Source organism: Falco naumanni, chromosome 10, assembly GCF_017639655.2.
Source record: "Falco naumanni isolate bFalNau1 chromosome 10, bFalNau1.pat, whole genome shotgun sequence".
In the NCBI taxonomy this organism is placed as follows: domain Eukaryota; kingdom Metazoa; phylum Chordata; class Aves; order Falconiformes; family Falconidae; genus Falco; species Falco naumanni.
The window spans coordinates 32,401,632-32,423,001 of NC_054063.1; the positions used below are offsets into that span (position 1 = coordinate 32,401,632).

General features: G+C 52.4%; 2 protein-coding genes across 10 annotated transcripts in view; both read right to left on the reverse strand.

Annotated features, from left to right (window-relative positions):
* The window catches only part of SRC (SRC proto-oncogene, non-receptor tyrosine kinase), a 30,173-nt gene extending 26,443 nt beyond the window's left edge, over positions 1-3,730 (reverse strand). For both annotated transcript variants that reach the window (XM_040609073.1, XM_040609072.1), the window contains exon 1: positions 3,489-3,730. The gene's annotated coding sequence lies outside the window, so the exon portion shown is untranslated. The remainder of the gene's footprint in view (positions 1-3,488) is intronic.
* A 10,443-nt stretch (positions 3,731-14,173) lies between these two features.
* On the reverse strand, positions 14,174-21,322 carry MANBAL (mannosidase beta like). Of its 8 annotated transcripts, none has more exons than XM_040607938.1 (5): positions 21,227-21,312; positions 18,938-18,977; positions 17,504-17,586; positions 16,960-17,154; positions 14,174-14,384 (listed from the first exon to the last, which is right to left on the reverse strand). In XM_040607938.1, exons 4-5 carry the CDS (start codon positions 17,107-17,109, stop codon positions 14,277-14,279), a joined length of 258 nt encoding a protein of 85 aa, XP_040463872.1. In that variant the 5' UTR covers positions 17,110-17,154; positions 17,504-17,586; positions 18,938-18,977; positions 21,227-21,312; the 3' UTR covers positions 14,174-14,276. The 8 variants fall into 8 exon arrangements, with proteins under 8 accessions (XP_040463872.1, XP_040463869.1, XP_040463871.1 ...); XM_040607935.1 differs by lacking the exon at positions 21,227-21,312 and adding an exon at positions 20,882-20,955; XM_040607937.1 differs by lacking the exon at positions 21,227-21,312 and adding an exon at positions 20,485-20,781.
* Between the last annotated feature and the right edge of the window lie 48 nt (positions 21,323-21,370).

Genomic DNA, 21,370 nt, shown 5'->3' on the forward strand with positions numbered 1-21,370 from the left:
ACCCACAGCTACAGGCAGCTGAGGAGCCTGGACTGGCAACAGCGACGATCCACGCTCCTGTCCCAGGAACAGCCCTGCAAGGATGGTTATCTCCATCCAGAGGTCGGAGCTGCTCGCCGGGCTTGGGATTAAAGGGATGTCTCCTGCATGGAGCAGCACGGGGCCATGCCACTGTCTGCTGATGGGATGCTCGCTGGCCGCGTCTCCAGGCGGGCGCTGGGGCGAGATGCGGAGTGCTGCGGAAGTGAGCTCAGATGGGAATTGTTCCGAGAGATAAAGGAACAAGTTGGAAACCGAGCTGCAAAATAGACAGTACAGGAAACAATAGCGCTTCAGATAGGCTTTCAAATTTCCCCCAGCAATGCCGGGAGCACAGCACTGTGTCCCAGTGGTGCTCAGGGGGTTTGTCCGCCTTAGACTTGCTGGGAGGAGGCACAGACTGTTTGCTCGCTGCTACCTTTTCCCTTTCAAGATGTCACAGGCATTTGCTGGTTGTTAAAATGAGAGGTTATGGACCAAGTCCTTCAGGTCTCACTAGATAAGACTTTTAGCTCCGTGATGATTTCAAAGGCCAGGCACGATTCTGGTACCAGTAGCAGGGAGAGGCAGGCTGGATTTTGGAGGCACAGGAGCCCTGGTCCATCCCCTCCTCGCCTCGGTGAGCCTGGCAAAATGACACTCCTTCCCAGGAGCTGCCCACGTTGCTAAACGCTGTCCCTACCTCAGGACCGCTGACGTCCTCGCTGTGCCACCAAGGCAGCAAAGGAGCCTCTTCTCTCTGCATCAGAGCCTCCGCATAGGTCGGTCACCACGAACTGCAGCTCTTGCTTCGACTCGTCCCCCAGCTCCTTTGCCAGGGGCCGGGACGGCCCTTTCTGCCTCCCTGTGGTACCTCCATGATTTTCCATCACTCCAGCACAAAGTCATTAAAGGGCAGAGCTATCGTTAGGGCATCTCCATCACACAGGGAGCACTGCAAGGCCACTAACGATCGAGACAGGGAACATTGGACTTCCCTGAGCTGCTGCTGCTGCGCCAGCCCATAAATAACCCCGTCTCCAAAAAAATAATAATAAATTCATCAGGCTGCATTTTGGCAAAGCCACCAAGGAGAGGTGTTTGGAGGAGTCTCTGCCCTGCTGCTCCCAGGTCAAAGCTTGGAACCAGGAACTGACCCTCTATCTTTCAAGCAAAGGTGCCCTTCTCTGACAAATGAGCATTAACTGGCTAATGATTACAGAGACGCGGCTCCCCGGGGAGCCGGCACACGAGACTCATCTCAGAGACACCGAGCAGCCAAGGTTTTGCTGTGGGCTGGATCCTGAGCCAGCACGAAGTGGTGCAGAACAGCTGGCTTAGCCCAGGGCAGCCCAGGATCAGCCTCGCTGGCTGCAGAGGTGTCAGGAGCAGCCCCACAGTGGAAGTAACAAAAAGGATGCTGCTTTAAAGCGCAAGATTGCTGATGTCCCCCTGCATGTCCCCATCCTCATGCCTATCCAGAAAGCCTTGCCAGCCCCCTGCCCTTGTCTGACCACCACGTGCTGCACAGGGGGCCTGGGCACGTGTTGATGTCTGGGTGCTGAGGGGGGTCTCCAAGCCTGGCCGGGACAAATGGCTTCCCACCATTAACGGCTGGACCTTGGGAGGGTTCGCCGTGACTCGGTTCTCCCACCCATGCAGCAGTCGCTGCTGGCAGCGGGTATCCCCTTGGCTGAGAGAAGAGCGACGAAGCCCTCCTGCTCCCTCCTGCCGTACACCTCCTCCTCAGGGGAGAACCAGCTGGGCAGGAGGAAGAAAAATCAAGTCTTTTGTTGCCACCTTCCCGCAGCTCAGTCTGCACGCAGCGCTGCTTGGTACGTGCTGTCCTGTCCCCATCCTCACTGCGCAGGCAGCACCGCCCAGGGCAGGACCCCCCCGGGCTCTGCACCCTCCACTGCCCCCAGCTCCTAATGCCACGGGGCAGTGGGACCTGTCCTGGGGGAACCCCTGGCTGCATTGAGCAGCCCCAATCATGTCCTGGGGAGCCAGGATGGGCAAGCCAGCGGTGCACACAGGGTAGCACAACTCACGCCCTGCCACCTACAACCTTTACTGCTGCTCAATGGCACTGGGACCAGGGCCAGGACCACAGTCACCTCCCGGCCCCAAGTCCAGGGGGCTGAGCCCTGGCAGCTGCCACAGCAGCCAGCGGGGCGGGAGGAGCGTGCTGGGCAGGGCCAGCGGACCGTGGGGAGATGCGGCAGATCCCCGCTCATTTCCAGCGGGTCTTGCAGGAGGCTGCGCAGCTCCCCGAGATGATGCTTGGTGCCAGACAGGACCACGCCACGAGATGCCATCCCCCCTCCAGCACTGTCCCCAGCACAGGCAGCTCTGCATGGTGGGGCCCCATCCTCGCAGGCTGCCCCCCCCCCCCCCCCCCCATGCCCGTCCCAAACGGTGCCAGGACGCAGCACTGCCAGCCCCAGCTCCCGCATGGCCCCCCGGCAGCCAGCTGGGATAAACCACCCTGGGATAAGGCCCCAGGGTGGCTCAGGGCAGAGCCCACGGTGCTGTTCCGTGGCACTGGGGGCTGTAACAGGGGCAGCGGGGACAGGCCAGTGCCACCGCTCGCTGCCACACAAGGGGGTTGGATTGCCCAGGCTGCAACGGGGGAACTTGCCGGGTGGATAAAGCCTTTCATCAGGCATACCGGGGGTCCGCAGCCCCCCAGCAGGCTGGAGCCCGCCAGCCCCGGCAAGGGGCACAGCGAGCAGCCTGGCCGGCCACGGCCCCCCAGGCCCACCGGGGCTGGACACGAGCCCCTGAATTACCGGTGAGCAAACACGGCGAGGGAAGCGGATCAGGAGACATCAAAGCAGGGGGGCGATGAATATTTCATGTCCTGGCCTACATACAGCCCGGCTGTCCCCGCCCTGCACTCCCGGGGGTCCCCCACAGCCCCTGATCACAACAAAGGGGAGTTGCAGGCAGGCGGTGCCGCCCCGCCGGACCCTCAGCACCCCCGGCCGGGCCCACCTCTGCCCCTCCGGCCAGTGGCACCCCCAGCCAGACCCACGGCTGCCCCACCACACCATGTGCACCCGCCGCTGGACACACAGCCGCCCCACCGAAACCCATAGCCAGACCGCGAGCATCCCTGTGAGGACCCATCGCCGGCCGCGGGCATTCCCCGCCACCGGACCCACAGCTGCCCCACCGGAGCCTGGGCACCCTCGGCTGGACCCACAGCCTCCTCGCCAAACTGCCAGCAGCCCCGATTCGACCCACAGCCAGCTCGACCCGAGTGTGGACAGCCCCCCGCCGGCCCCCACGGCCGGCCCCCGCGCATCCCACTCCGGCCCCACGGTTGGACCCCCGCGCATCCCCCCGCCCCCCCCCCCCCGGCCCCCGCAGCCGGACCCCCGGACATCCCCCCTCCGGCCCCGCAGCCGGACCCCCTGACATCCCCCCTCCGGCCCCACAGCCGCCCCCCGCCGCCGCCCGCTCACCTCCCGCCTGTGCGCGGAGCGGGGCCGGCCCCACCGCTCGCCTCCAGCGCTCGGTCCCGGCTTTGTCTCCGCGCCGGGGGCGCGGCCGCCGCCCCCCGCCGCCCCCCGCCGCAGCCGCCGCCGCGCTGGGTGCCCGCTCCGGGCCGAGCCGCGCCGGGGCTCAGGGCTGCGCCGCCGGCAGCAGCATCGCGCAGCGCCGCGGATCCGGCGCGCTGCTGGCTCGCCCGCCCCCGCTCACCCCTTCTGCGGGGCGGGGGGGGGGGGGGGGGGGGGGCAACCCACGGGGAGGGGAAAAAAAAATAGAAAAAAAAAAGAGGAATATGGCAGCAAACCGGAAACGGGGGAAAAAAAGGCAGCAGCCCCTCCCCTCGGCGGGGTGGGTGTTTTTAAGGGGCAGGCTCCGGGCCGCAGCGCTCCGGGCTGCCGGGCTCCGCGGGGCGCGCAGCAGCGACGGGCCGCCCCCGCCCGGGGCTCCGCCGGCGCTTCCCGGCCCGCGGAGGGGGGGGGGAACCGCTTGGTCGCGCCGGGGACACGCGTGGGAGCGGCGGTCGCGGTCGCCTCTGCGCGGCGCCGCGGGTGAGGGGCTGCGGGGGGGTCGGCGCCGCGTTGTGGCGGTCACCTGGCAGCCGGGGCCGGTGACCAGCGAAGGGATGTTCAGGGGGTCGGGACCCGGCCGGTCTGGGGTTGGTTTTGTGAGATGTGACGCGCGGTGAGCGGGTGGAGCATCGCTTGGCTGCGTCCTGCACTGAACCTGTGCATCTCCATCCCCGGGAGGGACACCTCGCCCACCCAGGGGGCTGCAGTCTGCGACCCCCCCCATCTCTGAACTCGGGAGGAGGCAAAACTTGAGCGCTGAGGAAAAGCAAGGAATGATAAAGCACCTCCTGGGGCCGCCCGGGTAGCTGCGAGGCCCTGGGGAGGCAGCGGTGGCTGTGTCCCACTGGGGCATCTGCCCCGCTCTTGGGTTAATGCCCCGGCCGGTGTCACCCTGCAGCCGGTGACAGCCTCCGAAACAAGGCAGAGAGGAGCTGCCGGTGTTCCTGGGGTGCCCGGTCCCTGGCTGGCAGCGTCACCCCACGTAGGGCCAGGTGAGGTGTGGGTCCCCCTGAGTCCTGCTCAGGCAGGTGGGCACACGGAGAGCTCCAGCCGTTCCTCCCCTTGCTCCTCAGCACCTTCCCCTTCCAGCGCTGGGAGCAGGTGGGCGTGGAGGGGTGCTGGGGCGCACATGCGGGTCAGGCTCCGGGTGCCCCGATGCCTGCACCCAGCCCGTCGGGGCTGCCTGACCAGCTCCGCGGCGCAGCCCTCCCACCTCCCCCATTAGCCATCCACTAAGGTGTTCCCTGCCACTTTGTCCTCCAGGAAGAAAGGGTGAAGCAGTCCACTCCTGAAACCCTCACTCGGCTGGCTTACGAGGCACGCTCGGCTGCCAGCTGGCTCCGGCAACCCGTGGGCTGTATTTTCACAGCCAGCACTGCCTCCACCACCCCCTGCCCACCCTCCGACCACCCCTCACAGCGACGCACTGGGGATTTCTGCAACCCCCGTTATGCTGAGCAAGACCTGACGCTTCAGAAACAATGTGGGAAGCTCACAAGTTTGAGAGAACTATGTGGTGGAGTTTTTCTGTTTCCCACCCTCCCCTGCCTTGTTCTTTTGAGTTATTAAAGAAATATTTCCCATGGCACTGGCGAAGGCCAGCAAATCCATGAGTCACCAGGAACAAGGAGTCATGCACGCACCGATCCATCACCCCTGGCCAGCACATGGTGGAGGGGCCCTTCCCTGGGAGGAGCTGCCCGCTGATAAGGTCCCTACACAAGCAGCCAGGGCTGACGCTTTCCCTCCTGCCTCTCGGCTCCCTCCCAGGGCTGGGCGAGGGTGCTGAGCTCCCCCAGCACCCATGGGGCGGCTGGTGCTGGGGAGCGGCTGCGTTGGGGGGTAGCAGCCCTGTTTGCTCCTTGCCGGAGCATCAAACCACAGCCCGGTTTGTCCTGAGGCTTTTTGGGGGTGTTCATTCATAGCCACCCCCTCCGCCAGCCTGGCGTGGGGATGCGCAGGGAGGCATTCCCAGACCCAGTGTCTGGCGTGGGATTCAGGAATTACCCACACGGTGTGGGGCAGTCCCGGGGTGCTGCCCTGCTCACTCATACATTAATACTTAGGGCATCCTGTCGGCCAAAGAGGGGGGGCACATCAATACCTGGGGTCCCTCACACCTTCTCCCCGCTGTGCCCACACAGGGACACGGGGACGCTCCCATCTCCCTCCTGATCCCTGGGGCACCCGCTCCCACAGCCCCGGAGAGGAGAGCGCCCAGGGGAGCGGGGACCCAGCCCCAGCCCCGGGTGAGCTGGTTACGATGACTCAGCCTCTACTGGATCCAGACCCAAATCTAAGATGCAATTATGACTTATAAATATTTGAATTTTGTTTTCCTCTTTTGCAATCAACTCCCTTTCTACAGGCTGTCCTACAATGGTAGTTTTCATCTCTGGCGATGCTGGCCTGTTGCTGGAAGGCAAACAGCAAAGGCACCGTGCCTTTTCACACGCTGGACTAAGTCCACGACATAATCTCTTCTTCGAAGAAGATGCCAACGTGTAAGTTTAAAATGGCAAATAGATACTCTCCAAAACCAGCCTCTTATCTTTTGGGCTCAGATTCAGGAATGTGCCCTTACAAGACTCTGACATTAAACATGCAGCGCTGGTGATAATGTGATTTAAGACCATTTAGGTTTAAGCAACCCAGCACACCTCAGTGCATCCCTGGCTCAGCCGTGGGGTCCTCAGCCTGACGCACCCCCCCCAGCCGCCCACCTTCCTTTCCCTCCTGCCCCGCTCCAAGTATTTATCTTTAAACAGTCTAATTCATAAATATATTTCTTTTTAACCAACCAGAGATTTCAGTCTCTTCTCTGAAACTTACTTTCTTGAGATGATTCTTTATCTTCACTTTTAAATAGCACTGACATAAACCCATCCCAGGGAGAGGAAGACGGTCACAGAAACTGAAAACCAGGTACTTTCAAATTAAAAACCAGTAGCGCTGAATATTTCTGGTGGCTTAGTTATTACAGCATGTCTTGAAATGATACTCTAACAAGAAATCAAGACGTGCTTAGCTATTCCTGCGCCTTCTTGCTTTACATGAGTTTCATCAAGAAAAAGAATGAGAGCTACTACAGGCAGAGTGCTGTCACGCTCACGAGTAGGTAAGTACAAGGCTCCTTCCCCCTCCCAGTGTGCAGATCAAACTGCTCCACGGGGCTCCTGAAATCTTCCTGTGAAATAAGAGGGTGCTGTTTGGGTCCAGTTATTGATCTGAGTCCTGACCTCTCCAACATAGCTGTGGATTTACAACAAAACATCTATTCATTTCCAGCCAGATTTATTTTTAAGCAACCCCTTGGCAAGCATGAATAAGTTTTGTCTAATGGATTCTGTTCCCGAGGCTAGCTGCATTTTGTTCACTGCAAGTTCCAGATATATTTGCACTAATTATTACTATTAATAATATAATGGTTGACGTTTAAGATGCTGGACAGACGCAGAAGCAGCCACGGCTTTTGCCCTGAGATTTTACAATCATTGAGCTTTACAGCCCTGCAAATAGTGGGTGTGTGACAGCAAACGATCGGCACTGCTGGCCCTGGTAGGGAAGCTGCAGTTATGAGCTCAGGAGCTGATTTACTAAGGGGGATTAACCAGAGGAACTCCCGTAGCATGAGCCACTTGGCAATATTTCACAGTAGAAATGCTACTTCTGGCCATTCTCTCTCACACTGAGCATCAGGGCTGCAGGAGCCGAGCGGCAAACACCAGTGTTCCGCAGGTTGTAGTATAAAAAGGCGAGAAGGAAACACCAGGAGGGCTCAGGACAGCTCAGGACCCATCGTGTCGCTCAGCACGACGATAATCTGCTGTGCAAAAGGGGCTCTTAACCCCAGCACCGAGGTGGCCCCAGCTGTGAAGCGGAACTGCAAAATTCCCTGGGGGAAAGCGGGGCGGGGCGAGGAGGGGGGGAACCACTGACTTGGTGATGTGCAGATGTTTGATAAGGAGGCACGAAGTTCACCAGCTGTGGGGGAAAATTACTTGCATGCTCGATAGAGGCACAACATTTCCCGTCAGGTTTCTGACTGATAAAATATGACGTTTTGATGCCGTCTGAATTAGCTATCTTGGAATAGCTCATTTGGGCAAAAATCCGACACTTTCTGCTTCTTACCTCAGCTCAGTGGAAAAGCCATACACAAAATGTTAGCATTTCCCAGCGGTGGAAATTCGGCTTTTTGGCCAATCTCAGTATCAATAGAAAAGAACAGTTCAGAAAAGCCCACGGAAATTTGTCCAGGTGAGATTTATTGCCCTTGTTCCAGCTTGCTTTGCTAACAGAGCAGCAGGGGGATGGCTGGCTAGTGCAAAGCTCTGGTAACCACATCCAGGCGACCCTGCCCTGGGGGCTGTGGCATCCCCTGGGCACAGAGAAGTCCCAGGCAGTCTCCCTGCCAGCACCCGGCTGCTCAGCGGCCCGCAAGCGGCTGCAGCCTGCGTCAAACGGAGCCGGAGCAGACACAAGGGTGTTTCCCCTTAATCATCCAGCCTTGGTCCTTCCAGCGAGGGACGGGCTAGGGAGGCCAAAGTCTGAATCTGAAAAATTTAAACCATATGACGTTTGGATCCATGCTCAGTTTAAAGTGAGCTAAATCGGGGAGGAGGGAGGGAGCAGAAATGGCTGCAGCTTCTCCCCTTCTCTCAAAAACTGCTCCCTCGGCGATTCCCTTCACCACAGAGGCCTCACGCTTGGAGACATCTGCTTCAGCCACCCAAAGGAGCTGCCACAGCATCACAAGTTGCTGCTTTGTGGGGACCACAGCCATGAGGACCCTCTCCTGCGCAGATCCCAGCAGCCACGGTCCAGTTGGCCCCCCCCAGCACGCGCCGATGTGCAAGAGCTGCCCCAGGGAGCCGGAGGGACACGACCCTGCAAGCCCCATGCCGGCAGCACCGCTCCAGCACGGCTCCTGCCCGCGCTGCCAGAGCAGAGGCACAAATAACAGCGGGAAGTGTCTGGAGCCGGTTCCCTGAGCGGAAGGAGCGGCTTTGCCCTGCGTGAGCTCGCTGGTGCCTGTCGTACTCTGGACTCCGGCTTCTGGCCGAGGTGAATGGCGAGCTCGGGATGGCTTTTGCAGAAGCAGCAGCCAAGGGGAAGGCAGTAGGAACCAGCCTTGGAGCCAGGGACACTGAGGTTGTAGCCTCAGCTTGGGCAAAATAGGAGACGTGTCAAGCTGGAGCTGATGCCTTCTGTGGCCCCAGTCCATGAACTGGGACTGGCTGAACCTGACACTTCCGGGGCAGCAGCTCAGAGGCTTGGACAGCCTTCTGGCAAGAAACACGGGGATGGTCCAGAGTGCAGGTTTCACAAACAAGGAAGGCTGCGTTTAGCATGTAAACAGGACTTCCAGTAGAGTACAGTACTAGGGACACAGCTCCTTGCCTAGAGCCAAAGACAGGAAGAAATGCGAGCCCCTCAACCCCCTCCACCCACAGCATCCCCCATTTGGCATGCCGAGCTCTTCAAGTGCGACAAGAGACCTCAGCCAGGCAACAAGTATTTTTAAAAAGCAAAACAGATGTGATCCAAAGCAGGTTTACCTTGTACCTACCAGCCAAAAAGGCTGGACTCAAGCCACGGAGGAACCTGCCAGCCTCTCTGCTCCAACCACCGGCTCTGTGTTGCTGCGGTCCTCAGCAGGACCGCGGCTTCCCGGTGTGTGGCTGCTCACGCCTCCAGCAAGCAGGGTGCGAGGAGCATCAAAGCCACACCGGGGCCTCCAGGCACTAAATGAAACCAGGGAAGCTGGAGGAGAGAAGCAAGCACTGCAAGAGGTTTGGGATTGCGCAAGACATATCTGTGTGTGCTGGCGAGGAGCAGGATCTGAATGGGCGGTGTGAAGCATGCACAGCACCACAGCACTCGCTTATCACAAGAGCTCAGGAGCACAGTATTTGATCGTTTTAACTCCTCGTGGCTCAGGCGTAGGCTGATGTGCATGGCACAGCTTCCTGGTATACCTGGGGCTCCCAAAGAGGAGAGCTGTCCTTCCCCAGCAGTTACATCTGCTGGTTGAAAAAATCATCAGGGAAGAGAAACATGCTGAAGGGGCTGATTACAAGGGGACACCTTTCTCCATCCTGGATGCTTCTCCATGCGTTCTTAATTTGTATCAGTCCTTATAACAGCAGGTGATACCCACTGTCTGTCACTGCAATGTAAGATTTGGCTACAAGGACAGAGGAACTGCACTGGGCATGAGCCTACATGGTGGAAGCAACAAGAGGGAGCATGGGGATGAATTACAGTGACAGAAAAGCCACAAACTGGGAAGAATCAACATGAAACGGGAAAATCGGCTGCATTTCAAGGGAGAGGCAGGAAGCGGAGTTCATTGCCCTGCAATTGCCAGCCCCAAGCTACTGCACACTGGCCAGATACCAAAAGCCAGAAAACATCCCCACAAACAACCGCTCAAAAGCCACAAACTACCAGAGAAGAAGAGCAGGATCTTGGACCTACAGTAACTGCCAATTTAAGAATAAATGCAAACATTGATTACAGCCAGTTGTCACTTGCCAGAGAGAAAGGGAATGCTCCCCAGCTGAATCATCCCTTCTGGTTGGATGAGGAAGAGGAGGATGGTCAGATCCCTCCCCAGTGCCAAAGCTGGCAATCAACCTAATCACCAAACAGCCATGCTCTGTACTCCAGCACTCTCCATTCATCATCCCATTTTCTCTCTGCAGTCAGTCTCTGATGCCTCATGAGATTAACAAACAAACAACTCAATCAATACAGTCATCTCAATCCCTGCAGGCCACAGGCTGCGAACAACATTAACTTCTGCCTGAAAGAAGTATCAGCATGTAAGAGTGGCTCCCAGGAGAGAAGTCCAGCACCCCAGCTCTCAACTGCCCAAAAATTAACACACGCGCACAGGGGAACAGTTCAGCAGTGCCCTGGGAAAGATACCGAGCAGGTCCTCCCTCCTACAGCTTCCTTATTTTCTCCTCGAGCATCATCAGATCCAGCCTTGACCCTCCCTAAAATCCAGGCACTGAAGGAGTATTTTCAAAGTCTTCAAGACAGGCTGGGAAATAATCTTAGCTTATTGACTCGACGAGGGGGCTGCTCTGCAAACATTCCGCTTCAAAGATGGCCTCGGGCTCTTCAGTTCCTGTCAGTAGGGAACCTCACAGAATCCCTCTGAAGCAGAGAGGAGTGTGTGTATGAGAATGAAAGTAAATTAGGTCTGAACAAGATTAACAGGGGTTTAATTGAACTATGTGAACTGGAACTCGTCACGAGCTACTTATAAGCCGGTCTCAAGGGACTGTGCTGCTTGCACTGGAGGAGCACAAGGATGCATTGTGAGCGTTGGACAGCTCAAGGGGATGGTGATGGCCACAGCTCTCGAGATGAGTGTGGCCAGAGAGGCAGAGCTGCTTGAACATGATCAAAAACAAAGCAAGGAATTCTCTTGTTTCCTCAGAGCTGAGGTTTGGCCTGTTCAGGGAAAGGAACTTTGTAACATACATTAGCAGAGGAAACCCAGCCCTCAGCCCAGCTCCTGGGCTTTGGGTGGCAGAGCAAGGTGCTGCTCACCGAGGTGCTGCCTACTGGCTGGTATCTGGAAGCAGATCTTTAAAAAACTCCCCTTCAATAAAATTGACTTAATGAGGTCTTCAGCTCCCTTTGGGATGTTAATTACAAAACAGCCTGGAGAAAAGGGCTAGGGAATTAAAGGAGTCACCACACTAGTCCTTCTGTCATTTTAGTTTTCTGGTGAGGGAACCAACAGATGCTTGCCAGAGCGTGGCTACCACCCTGGTCTTTCCGCAGCCAAGAAGAGGCACCAGACAGCTTCACGCTCCAGCCATGTAAACCTGAGCTACAATCACACACCGAGGGGCTACTGAAAATCCCTATTACCAGTCTACTGAATCCCCACCTAATCCCTTGCTTGTATTATGAACAAATGATGCCTTATTACTGCTACCTTCATGGGGGCTCTCAAAGCCAAAATCTTTCTCAAAGAGGATAATTTAGTCATTGCACCATTTCCTCCTTCCTTCCAGGAAGGTGAAGCTGTACTGGGAGACAGTTTGCTACTTCCAAGTCGAACACAGATACAGATGCACATATGCCTGACAGTATAGCTAACCAATTTCTCACAGATTAAAGGATCTGAAAGGCTTTCCCTTAATGGATCATTTTTATGAATAGGATACTTATGCCCCTGTGCTCCTATAGTCTGAGAGTTCTGGCAGCTTTCACAATGAATGCATGGAAAGAGGCAGCGCAACTTTAAAAAGAGATTTCTTTTTAAACAAAGAGATTCTGATTATATTTATTACACACTTCCAGAGAAACTACAATACACAGGATATTGGTAAACTCTAGAATCACACTATAAATTCAGCTAACACAAGCATTCGAATAGATATAAAGCTGTTACGAACAGACTGGGAAATTTATCTTAACCCCTCTTCCTCCCAACAAAACCAAACCCCAATATTCAAGATTTCTACTTAGCAATGAGGAAGCCAGCCTGCAAACAGCTAGACGTAGATGTTGATGTAGTAGCCTGCTACTTCAGGTAACAGCCACACAGTGCTCATTACTAACTGGTTCTCAGCTGTAGAAGCGCTTCTATGTTTTGGGTAATGTGTGTGCTACTCTTTCAATAGTTGCAATTCTGCTAAAGCATTAAGCCCTCCTTTAGGTAACCTGCAGAAAGCCAGGGTTGTTAAGATAAAACAACCACCATCGTCATTTATTAAAATGGAAGAAGTGATCTGCAGTACCTATCCTGGGCGGTGGCAATGCTTTTCTTTTCTCTACAGATCACAGACAAGAACACAGGTCCGTAATGGAAACTTATAGCACAGTATTGTTGTTATTTGCGTGGGAAATTTTTGTAACGTTTCTTTGTACTGAGAACTCAAAGCAACTTCTATAGTGCTTGTGTCTCCTATGCTTTGTTCTGTCCTTCTAGTATTGCCTTTATGTAGCTCAAAAAAAAAAAAAACAGTAAGAAAAAGAAAATGCTGAATTTAAAGCAGAACTCTAAGCTGGATTTTAAGCAGTGCAACCCGGTGTCAGCATTCTGGTTAACAGACACAGAGAGCCTGGAGCAGGGAAGCAGTGAGAGGTTAGGATCAAACTGGTACTGGGATTCATCTGTCTCGCCCACCAAAAGCAACAGTGAGCACAGAACGCAGCCATTCTCAACACCAATGGTTTCTCTAAATGGTTACTCAACTCCTGCTAAAGAACACCCAGCACAACACTGCTACCATATCTGGGCTCACAAGGCATTTGTGAATTGAGGATGGGAGTCTATGTATGCAAAAAGGATCACAGACTTGCAGCCCTGCCAGAGAGAACCCTTTCCTTCAAAGCCACTCTGAACCCTGGGTGCGCCTAAAAGAGCAGGTTCTCCTCCCATTGACTCATTCGTGATCAAACAAACCAAGATGTGAGCTGGCACTGGGAAGCTCGAGCTGCCCTACAGAGACTCTGTGGCTACGTCACCACCTATCTCTTTCCAGTCCTGTCTAGCCGTATTTAAATCTAATACTAGATTGTCCTTGGACCTGGAGAGCCAGAGCCTGAAGGAATGTAGTGTATGTATCTCTTGCCATACAGTCATGCTACACAGCCAGGCTGCCACCCCTTGAATCTTAAAATACCACATCTCCTCAGGCTGAGATCCTATTTAACTCCAGGAAGAATTCAGCAAGAGGAGATGCAGCAGCTATAGCAGGTAAGGTTGGGAGGCTGTTTGCAAATGCAGCAAACCCCAGCTGTGTCGAAACGGAGCGCACGGCTGGGACTCGTCCAGCTGACAGGAGGGTTCGTACAGCCAGGCAGTGCTGTCATACATGACCAACGCAGCACTCCGAGACTCTGCCTCGGAGCAGCTTTTCTCCAACATGCAGTACCTGGTCTTCCCAAGTTTCCAAGAACACCCCATTAGCACAGGCACTGAATTCTGTACCATCTAGAACCAAACCGTTCCCTGATTCTTGTAGTCATTGCAGTCCCTGCCACAGCCTCAAATCCCTGAAACATACTCACTTTCAAGGGTGGGAATAGAAATGGGAAAGTGCATGGGTGGGGAATAAGAAAGAGGCAGCGACGCTGGGGAAATGAAAGCTTTCATCTACAGCAGTCTGGTATGTGATGAGTTATTACCCGAAGAATTAAAGAATATGACAAAGACATTATTATTAAGCCATAAAATGCAGCTATGTATTTCAGACTAGATGACAACAGAGATGAATACAAAGCTGTGTAGTGTGGTATCCTTGACCCATTTGATCCCTCCGCCTTCAAAAAATACAACACAAACCGGTATCCAAAGTAGCAAACCCATGCTCCACCTTCCACAGGGACTTTCCTACCAATCCTAGCCAGCATGGAGGAGCTAGGACAACAGGCCTCTCCGCCTGTCAGAAATGACAGAAGTCACTTTAATGGTGACTGACACATTAATTATGTCAAATTAAGTCCTGGATATGTGAAGTCCTCTTTGCTTGTAAGAAATCTATAGCAGAACCCCACCCCTTCCACTCTTACAAGTTCCTTCTCCCTTGTCCACAAAAGGTAAAACATGGCAATGCCAGAAAACCATTTAATATAGATAGTTGCCTTTGATGTCACCTCTGAGGAAGCATGATTACAGATGACTATTCTGTCTTTTGAGGCTCATCACTCATGCCTTTATCGTTTCTTTTTGGTTTCCTTCTTGGGTTTCTTGCTTATCTGTGGAGCAGTTGCCTTTGGCTTCTTCACTGTCTCTGAATTCTTAGGCTCAAAACTGTCCGAGTCCTACAAGAATCAATTAAGAAACAGTCAGTAACTTTTTTTTACAATTTGCTGACAGCTCACTTTGAGAATCTGAGTATAAAGCCAAAGGAAGCAAGTGCTGGGTATCTCTGTTGGAACACATCTATATCAAACTGAGTCCACATTTAATGAGACTCAAGCGGTACCATCTCTACTTCTTCTGCATGTGCTTTTTGATGAGTGTGAGTTTATGCACAGAAACAGCTTGTTACCAGAGAAGCCGTTAAAAGCTTAAGAGTCTAAAACAGGCTTTGGAGAAGAAAAACAAAACCAACTTTAAAGGCAAGAAGAAAACCAACACTAAATGAAAACTATTCAAATTAGGAAAAGGAGAAGATACCATATAATCACCAGTGTGCATGGAAACTTTCAGCAGGTATTTCTGCAAAGCGTTAATCATCATCATGTGCAAGAGAAAAAATATTCCCCAAAACAGTAGTAAGAATGTAAAGTTCAGAGCCTCTAAATGAAGCCTAAAATCCAGGGAGGGAATTGCAGGCAAAGCTTTCTTCACCTGGACTAACAAGGAATGCTTAGATATGCTGCTTGTTTCCTTCAGGGGAGATGACAGATAATATTTCAGCCATGGGAAATAAAGTCTAGTTATCTTGTAAAAACAGAAGGGAACAGCGCCAGTCTCATCTGAGAAAGCGCACACATGCAGATTGCCTCCTTTCATTAAATGCATTTGAGTATAAATATTGCTTTAGCATCTTGGTTTCTATCAGTCAGAGTGTGCCAACTGGAAAAGGACACACAAAAAATGGCTGAGCAAGACGTGCTAGTTTCAAGCTTCCAAGACAGAACTCCAGATAATGGAGGGGGAGGCGAGCATCTGACAGTATCCTTTTAATCAAAGAGCTTGGTTCAAACGTCTCTCAAGTTACTGGGCTATTACAGTTCACATCTGTGTGGCTTTCCAAGGAAGGAGACTTGGCTGACTTTCCAAAGGCTGCAGTCGGCGCACGGGGAGCTGGCAGGCTCGGGAGAAATGGAGCAACAGGCAGTTATTAGTCAGGGATGCAGTGCACTGCTGCTGGAAAGTGAACACTGCTGCCTTCTAATGTTCAAACCAAGGTAGACTTCAAAGCATGAAGTCTCCAAGACAGAGGCTCCTCAAAACCCTACCCGGACTCAAGCATCATTCCCAAGATCTGGAGGGGTAGCTTCTGGCATTTACGGTCTTGTAAATTAGTCATATGGACAGTGGCTCAAGAGGACAGTATAGATACAGAGAAAATAAAAAGTAGAGCATGCAAACATCAAAGTGTGCTTGCAAACTTGAACGGTGACAGGTCCTCGAGCCTTACTGTTTTAACTGGGGGCCTGGTCTTCAGTTTCTCACTTACAACTAAAACTTTCATTCTTTTCAGCTTTCAAGAACCAGGCTACTCAGTATTTCTCAAAAAAATTCTCAGGGGAAAACACGGCCTCTGGCAGACAGGTGCTGGTGGCTGCAGAATAATGGCGTGAGACTTGCAATGTCACTGCATCGTGACCGGCAGCCTTCATCTCCTTGCTGGGAACTGCAGCTTTGGTGGCAGGACTAGCAGGAGTGAGCATGTGCCCATGTCGGGGCAGTGTCTTTAATCCAGTACATCAACGCAACTTCACATCACACCAGCAGTTAAAGGTGAAAAAGTTGGGTCATGAACTCTATGTATCCCTCACACTGTACCTCACCCACAGACATTCCCTTCCCCAGACAGGCTGAAAATTTCCATGCTTCCTAGGGAACAAACATGTCAATAAAGACAGCCTGAAACCAAAACTTCCCATGCTGAGTTATTACTGAAAATATACCATACATATTTATACAAAATCTGTAACAAACCACCAAACCTGCAGCTTGATCACCAACACTGAAAATATCTGTCCCCAGCACGACAGGCATCATCAAGCATGTGGAACTCTTTTATCAGAAAAGCCAGGCTGAGCCAGGTCATCCCACTGTGGCCCAGTCCAGAGGAATCGGAGCCCTGTAGCTCACCGCAACATTTCACTTCAACTCTCTCCTGTACTAACTGCATCAAAGGACCCTCCACTTGCTGGCACAGGATTGGGTGTCAGTACAGAAAACTGCCTCCCTCATGTTAGAAAATACTAGGAATTTCACCTGTATCTTGTTTCCAAAAATCACACATAAACTAGAGCCCAAAGTCGTTTCCTGAAAGGCAGGTCCTGCAAAGGGGACACCCTGCCTGGCAATTAATAAAGCAAATCAACAGCAGGATGACAATATGGGACTAAAGCCTTCTCATGTACAGTCAGGACCAGTGTGCACATTTAGCACATCTTGCCGGTGCTTCAGGTCACTTTTTTCACTGATATTCTGACAGACCCTGGCTCAGGTATTTGTTCCTGACTTTCTAATCCAAGGATAAATCACAAGACAAAAGCTGAAGGTGGGAAAGCTAGAAGGAAGGAAAGAGAGTGAACAATGAAACCGTAATCCCAGGGGAAAACCACTGTGTCTCCATTAGCTACTCAGAGTTACCGCCCATCCTAACTTCTATGACTCTACCCATCTCTAGCAATATTAAAGAACACTGCTTACTGTTTTATGGGACTTTGAAACTGGCAGGATTATGGCTAGCACACAGACAAGCTGGAAAATGGCTCCAAAGAAGAGTCCGTAGCGTAGAACATTCTCCATGAATGTAGGCTCAGGGATTTCAGGTGGGGAGAAATCCAGCTCAGCAGCCATCGTGAGTGCACCCTTCTTCTCTAACGCTCTCAAGAAGACTAGTTACTACAAGAAGGGGGGAAAAAAAAGCCATTATTTGCATCATGCTTTCTGGTATTCACTTTCCATTATCAAAAAATGAGACTACCTCATGCAGGTTTTTTGAAGATACCCTTGATCTACAGAACCAGTAACAAAAGAGGGAAATGAAAGTTGCATTTTATTTGGATGCTTGTCTTTTACTACCTGCCTATGAAAATATTACTCAAGCACTAGTATTAGTCCATTTGCAGGTGAGGGGGAAAAAGATGAACAATATTCATGAAACAATAAGGGCAAAACTTAATAAGCAAGAATATACTTCTCCCTGAAGTCAATCAACCATGCAAGATTACTATTATTCGCTTTCACTTACATTTTATATGTGGTCACAGCCTGGTTGTTTTAGATGGCGTACAAAACCAACTGCTACTTAGGTAAAGCACACAGAAGGCAGATCTGTTGAAGACAGAGGAATGAGTTATGTGTTTGAAGTTAAGCTTGGCTTTAGTGGCTAGTTACATTAGGCCCATATACCTTGCAACGGTCACACAGGTAGTTTGTGGCAGAGTTAGATATTGATCTCCTGGGTCCCAGGCTAGCTTCTCAGCCGAGACCATCCTTTCTTCCTTCCTTTATCTTTCGCTAATGGAGTTGTCAATTCATTCTATGAATGACTAATGGCTTTCCACAACAGAGAACTCTCCTGCCAGAATTGCTGGAGTACGCCACAGAAGGTCCCAAAAGGGAAATTTAATTAGTCTGAGATGCCATCAGAACTCAGTTGTGATTACTGTCTTACTCAGTTTTCCAGACCTGTGTGAGCCTGGTGTATACTTATTAAATCAGCACTACTTACTGATACTCACAATTCTCTGTATTACTGAAGCTTGGGCGTGAGTGTGTGCTGCATGCATGTTTCAGCTGAATGGTAGTAATCTGCCTCCTAAAAATTACCTCCAAAGCAGGCTCTGTATTTCTCAGGCTAGGAGGAGATTTCTACAACCTGCAGATGTGACCCATTTCAGAAGGATAGAAAACTTAAAGAGTATAATTTCAGTAAAGTTATAGTTGATCAATTTGAGAATCAATCAACAATTCAATGCCAGCGCCTAAGAGGCAAATCTCATTTGGGGGCATACTAAAAGGAGTGGTATATAAATTACAAGAAATAGTAATAGTGTTTTTTTTTAATTCACCTGAAATACAGGATATTATTATGAATTTTAAAAGACAGGAAAAAATTCCCAACTGCACGGACTGCCAGGCACTGGAATGCAGAGACTGTAGAATCCCTGTTACTGGTGATTCAGAAGAGCGTATCAGATAAGTGTTCGCCTGGGATGGGGTGTGAGTATATATAATCCTGCCTTTGAATCAGGTGATAAGAATAGGTGACCTCTCATGGTCCCTTCTGGGTCTGTACTTCAGTGAAAGAAATTTTTTTGTATTCCAATTACAATTCAAAAAGCAAAGGCTGCATGGGACCTGTACATGAAGGTCAAATACACACTGGGCCGCTCAGACTCAGCAAGTCCCAACACAGACCCAAAGGCTGTACTGGACATACAATGGTGTCCACAAACCATGCATAAATGTGGGTCATCCCTAACTGCTCACAAGGTTTAAACACCCTCTCCCCCAATCCACTAAGGCAGCAGTTCCTCAGCAAGAAACAGAATCACGCGAAACTTCACTCTTGAGTTTCATTTCATCTCAACTTAATTTAAAGGCATATCTTTTGAAAACATTATTCTTGCCCACGCCCTTCCTCAAACAGAGCAGGAGGGGATGTGGCTTCATTCCTCACCTGGAGTTTTTCGCAGAACTGATAATCCCGATTCATTCACCTGAAATACAACACATAAAAATAAACTAGAAAAGGAAACCAATAAAATGAAAGCAAAAAATCTCCATCCTCATCTCCCTTTTCCTTTTTCTACTTCACTTCCCTTGAGGGTATTAGCAATGGTCTAACAAATCCCAGGTGACATGACCAGCATCAAGAACTCTCACACAGGCTGTCAGCAGCTGCCACTACCATTTTAAATGTTGCCCCATGAAATATGCTCAGAGAAGACCTGACATTATGCACCAACTAGTCATAGTAGAGCATCCTTGCTGGCACAACAGCCACAGCAGGCAACCACATTTGGAGCATTAGTTTTCTAGCTATCAGTGGAGCTGAATGACTATTAGCAAAATTCCTCCCTGTTTTAAAAAACTCCAGTGGTTAACACAATGCCCAAACCTGCACAGGCAAGAAGGTTAAACCTTACACAAATGAACAGGCTGAAGTGGACCACTGAGGAACCAGGGCTCAACATCAGGCACACAGCCTTCCGCACCGAGCACAAAACTTGGAAATTGAGTTTTCTCACCAAGAGCACTACCCCCTTACACTCTGCCTTGCAGCTAATCCCGCAGGTCCCTGGATGATAATGGAGTCTTCCTCTCTGTTCATGAGAAGCTAACAGCATCACCACCTCTTCCTTGGCTAACATCTTCTCCACAGGTTATTGACCATCTTTTTCCTCAGACTGCCTCACCTATTAGCATGGCAACACTTAAAGTAATTGTTCTTAAATTGCATTTAAAGATCAGTACTCCTATTTCAGATCCTGAGAGGAAGCTCCCCCTCCACCTTACTCATTTGGTCTAACAGCAGGTACTGCCTCTCCCCACAAGCTTGGCCACCTCACTGGAACAGAGCAACAGAAACAGGTCACAAACACTTGCAGTGCACTACAGGAGTCGATTTTGACTATGTTTAAAAACAGTCAGTCTTGCCTCCATTCGGGTTTCACAGCAAACTAGCTACTCCCACACAAAAGGACTTGTAGCAAAGCCAGAGCTGTACCACAGCACCAGCGAGGGGCTACTCAGGGCTCCAGGCTCATGCTTTTGCTTGGTGACACCACTGGAAGAGGATGCGGCTGTCACTCATAATATATATACATGATAAATGTGCAGGATCAGGGCCATAAATTAGCCATCTCAACTGAGCTAGGAGAAGCACAAACCTTTCTTTTTGCTGTCCTGTGCTTCTCAGCTGGCATCTTCAAGCATGATACATACATAGCACTATATAAATAATTAGCTTAGGACAAAGCCACAGGAGCACTTCAAGTAATATGTATGAGCTTCCTCTTGGGGTGGAAATAAAGAGCACCAGTATTGGTGCAGAACATGAACGCTTCTGTCAAAGGATGAGGCAAAAAAATCCTCACACTAGATTTCTGAAATAACTTAGCAGGTGCTGGGATGGAGACTGGCCAATTCCTATTGGCTTCAGGAGGATCTGCGTGTGCTTGGCACCGCTGAAAACATGACCATTAATGAGGCCGAGGAGCCCACCTGTAGGCTTACAGGCCCGGCGCCACGCAGCCGGGTCCCAGCCGTGCCCAGGGGTTTTAAGGAGAAGCAGCCGTGCAGCCCCAGAGCAGGGGACACCCAGAGCTCCTCCTCCTTTCCGGAGAGGGCAGATCTGCACCGTTTCCTCCCGCCCGCAGCGGCCGCCAGCCCTGGCTGCAGCAGGCCGAGCGGGCCCTCAGGGAGCCGGCGAGGCTCCCCTGCGCCCCAGGCCCTCCCACCCGCTTCCCGGGGGGCCGGGGCGGTGCTGAGGCCACCGCCGCACCCCTCCCAACACGGCCCCTTCTAGCGGATCCTCGCGCCGCTCCGGACCCCTCCTGCTGCCCTCGACCCCCCCCGGAGCCCCCCCAGCCAGCCCCTCGCAGCCGCCCGGCCCGCTCACCGCCCCTCTCGGTATAGGCCGCGCCGCCCCGGAAGTGATTGCCGCCCGGCAGGAAGTGCACCCCGCCCCGCCCCTAGCAACCGCCCGGGGCGCTGCGTTGCTAAGGGCGGCCTGCAGGCCGGTGGGGCCCAGCCGCCGGGTTCCTGCCGAAAGGCCCCTGAAGCCACTCGGCTTCTCGCTGGCGCGGGCCCCGCCCCGCCTGCGGGCCCCGGTGGGTGCCACCCCCCGGTGGGTGCCCAGGGCCAGGCCTGGGTTGGCCCCTCGGGCAGCGAAGCCCCCCAGGCCTTTAGGCCTCAGGGTTAATGCACTCGCCCCCTAAATCTGTGCTAGCATTTTAATCCTCACCTTCAATAGTGTGGCCTTGCAGTCCTGGCAGGCTTCTCTTTATCCGAGAGGTTTTGATCAGCTCCCTTGATGTGCCCTGGCCGCAACAATTAAAAGACGTGTGTTTCTGGCTCTGCTCTTGCAGGGGATTTTTTGTTTATTTTT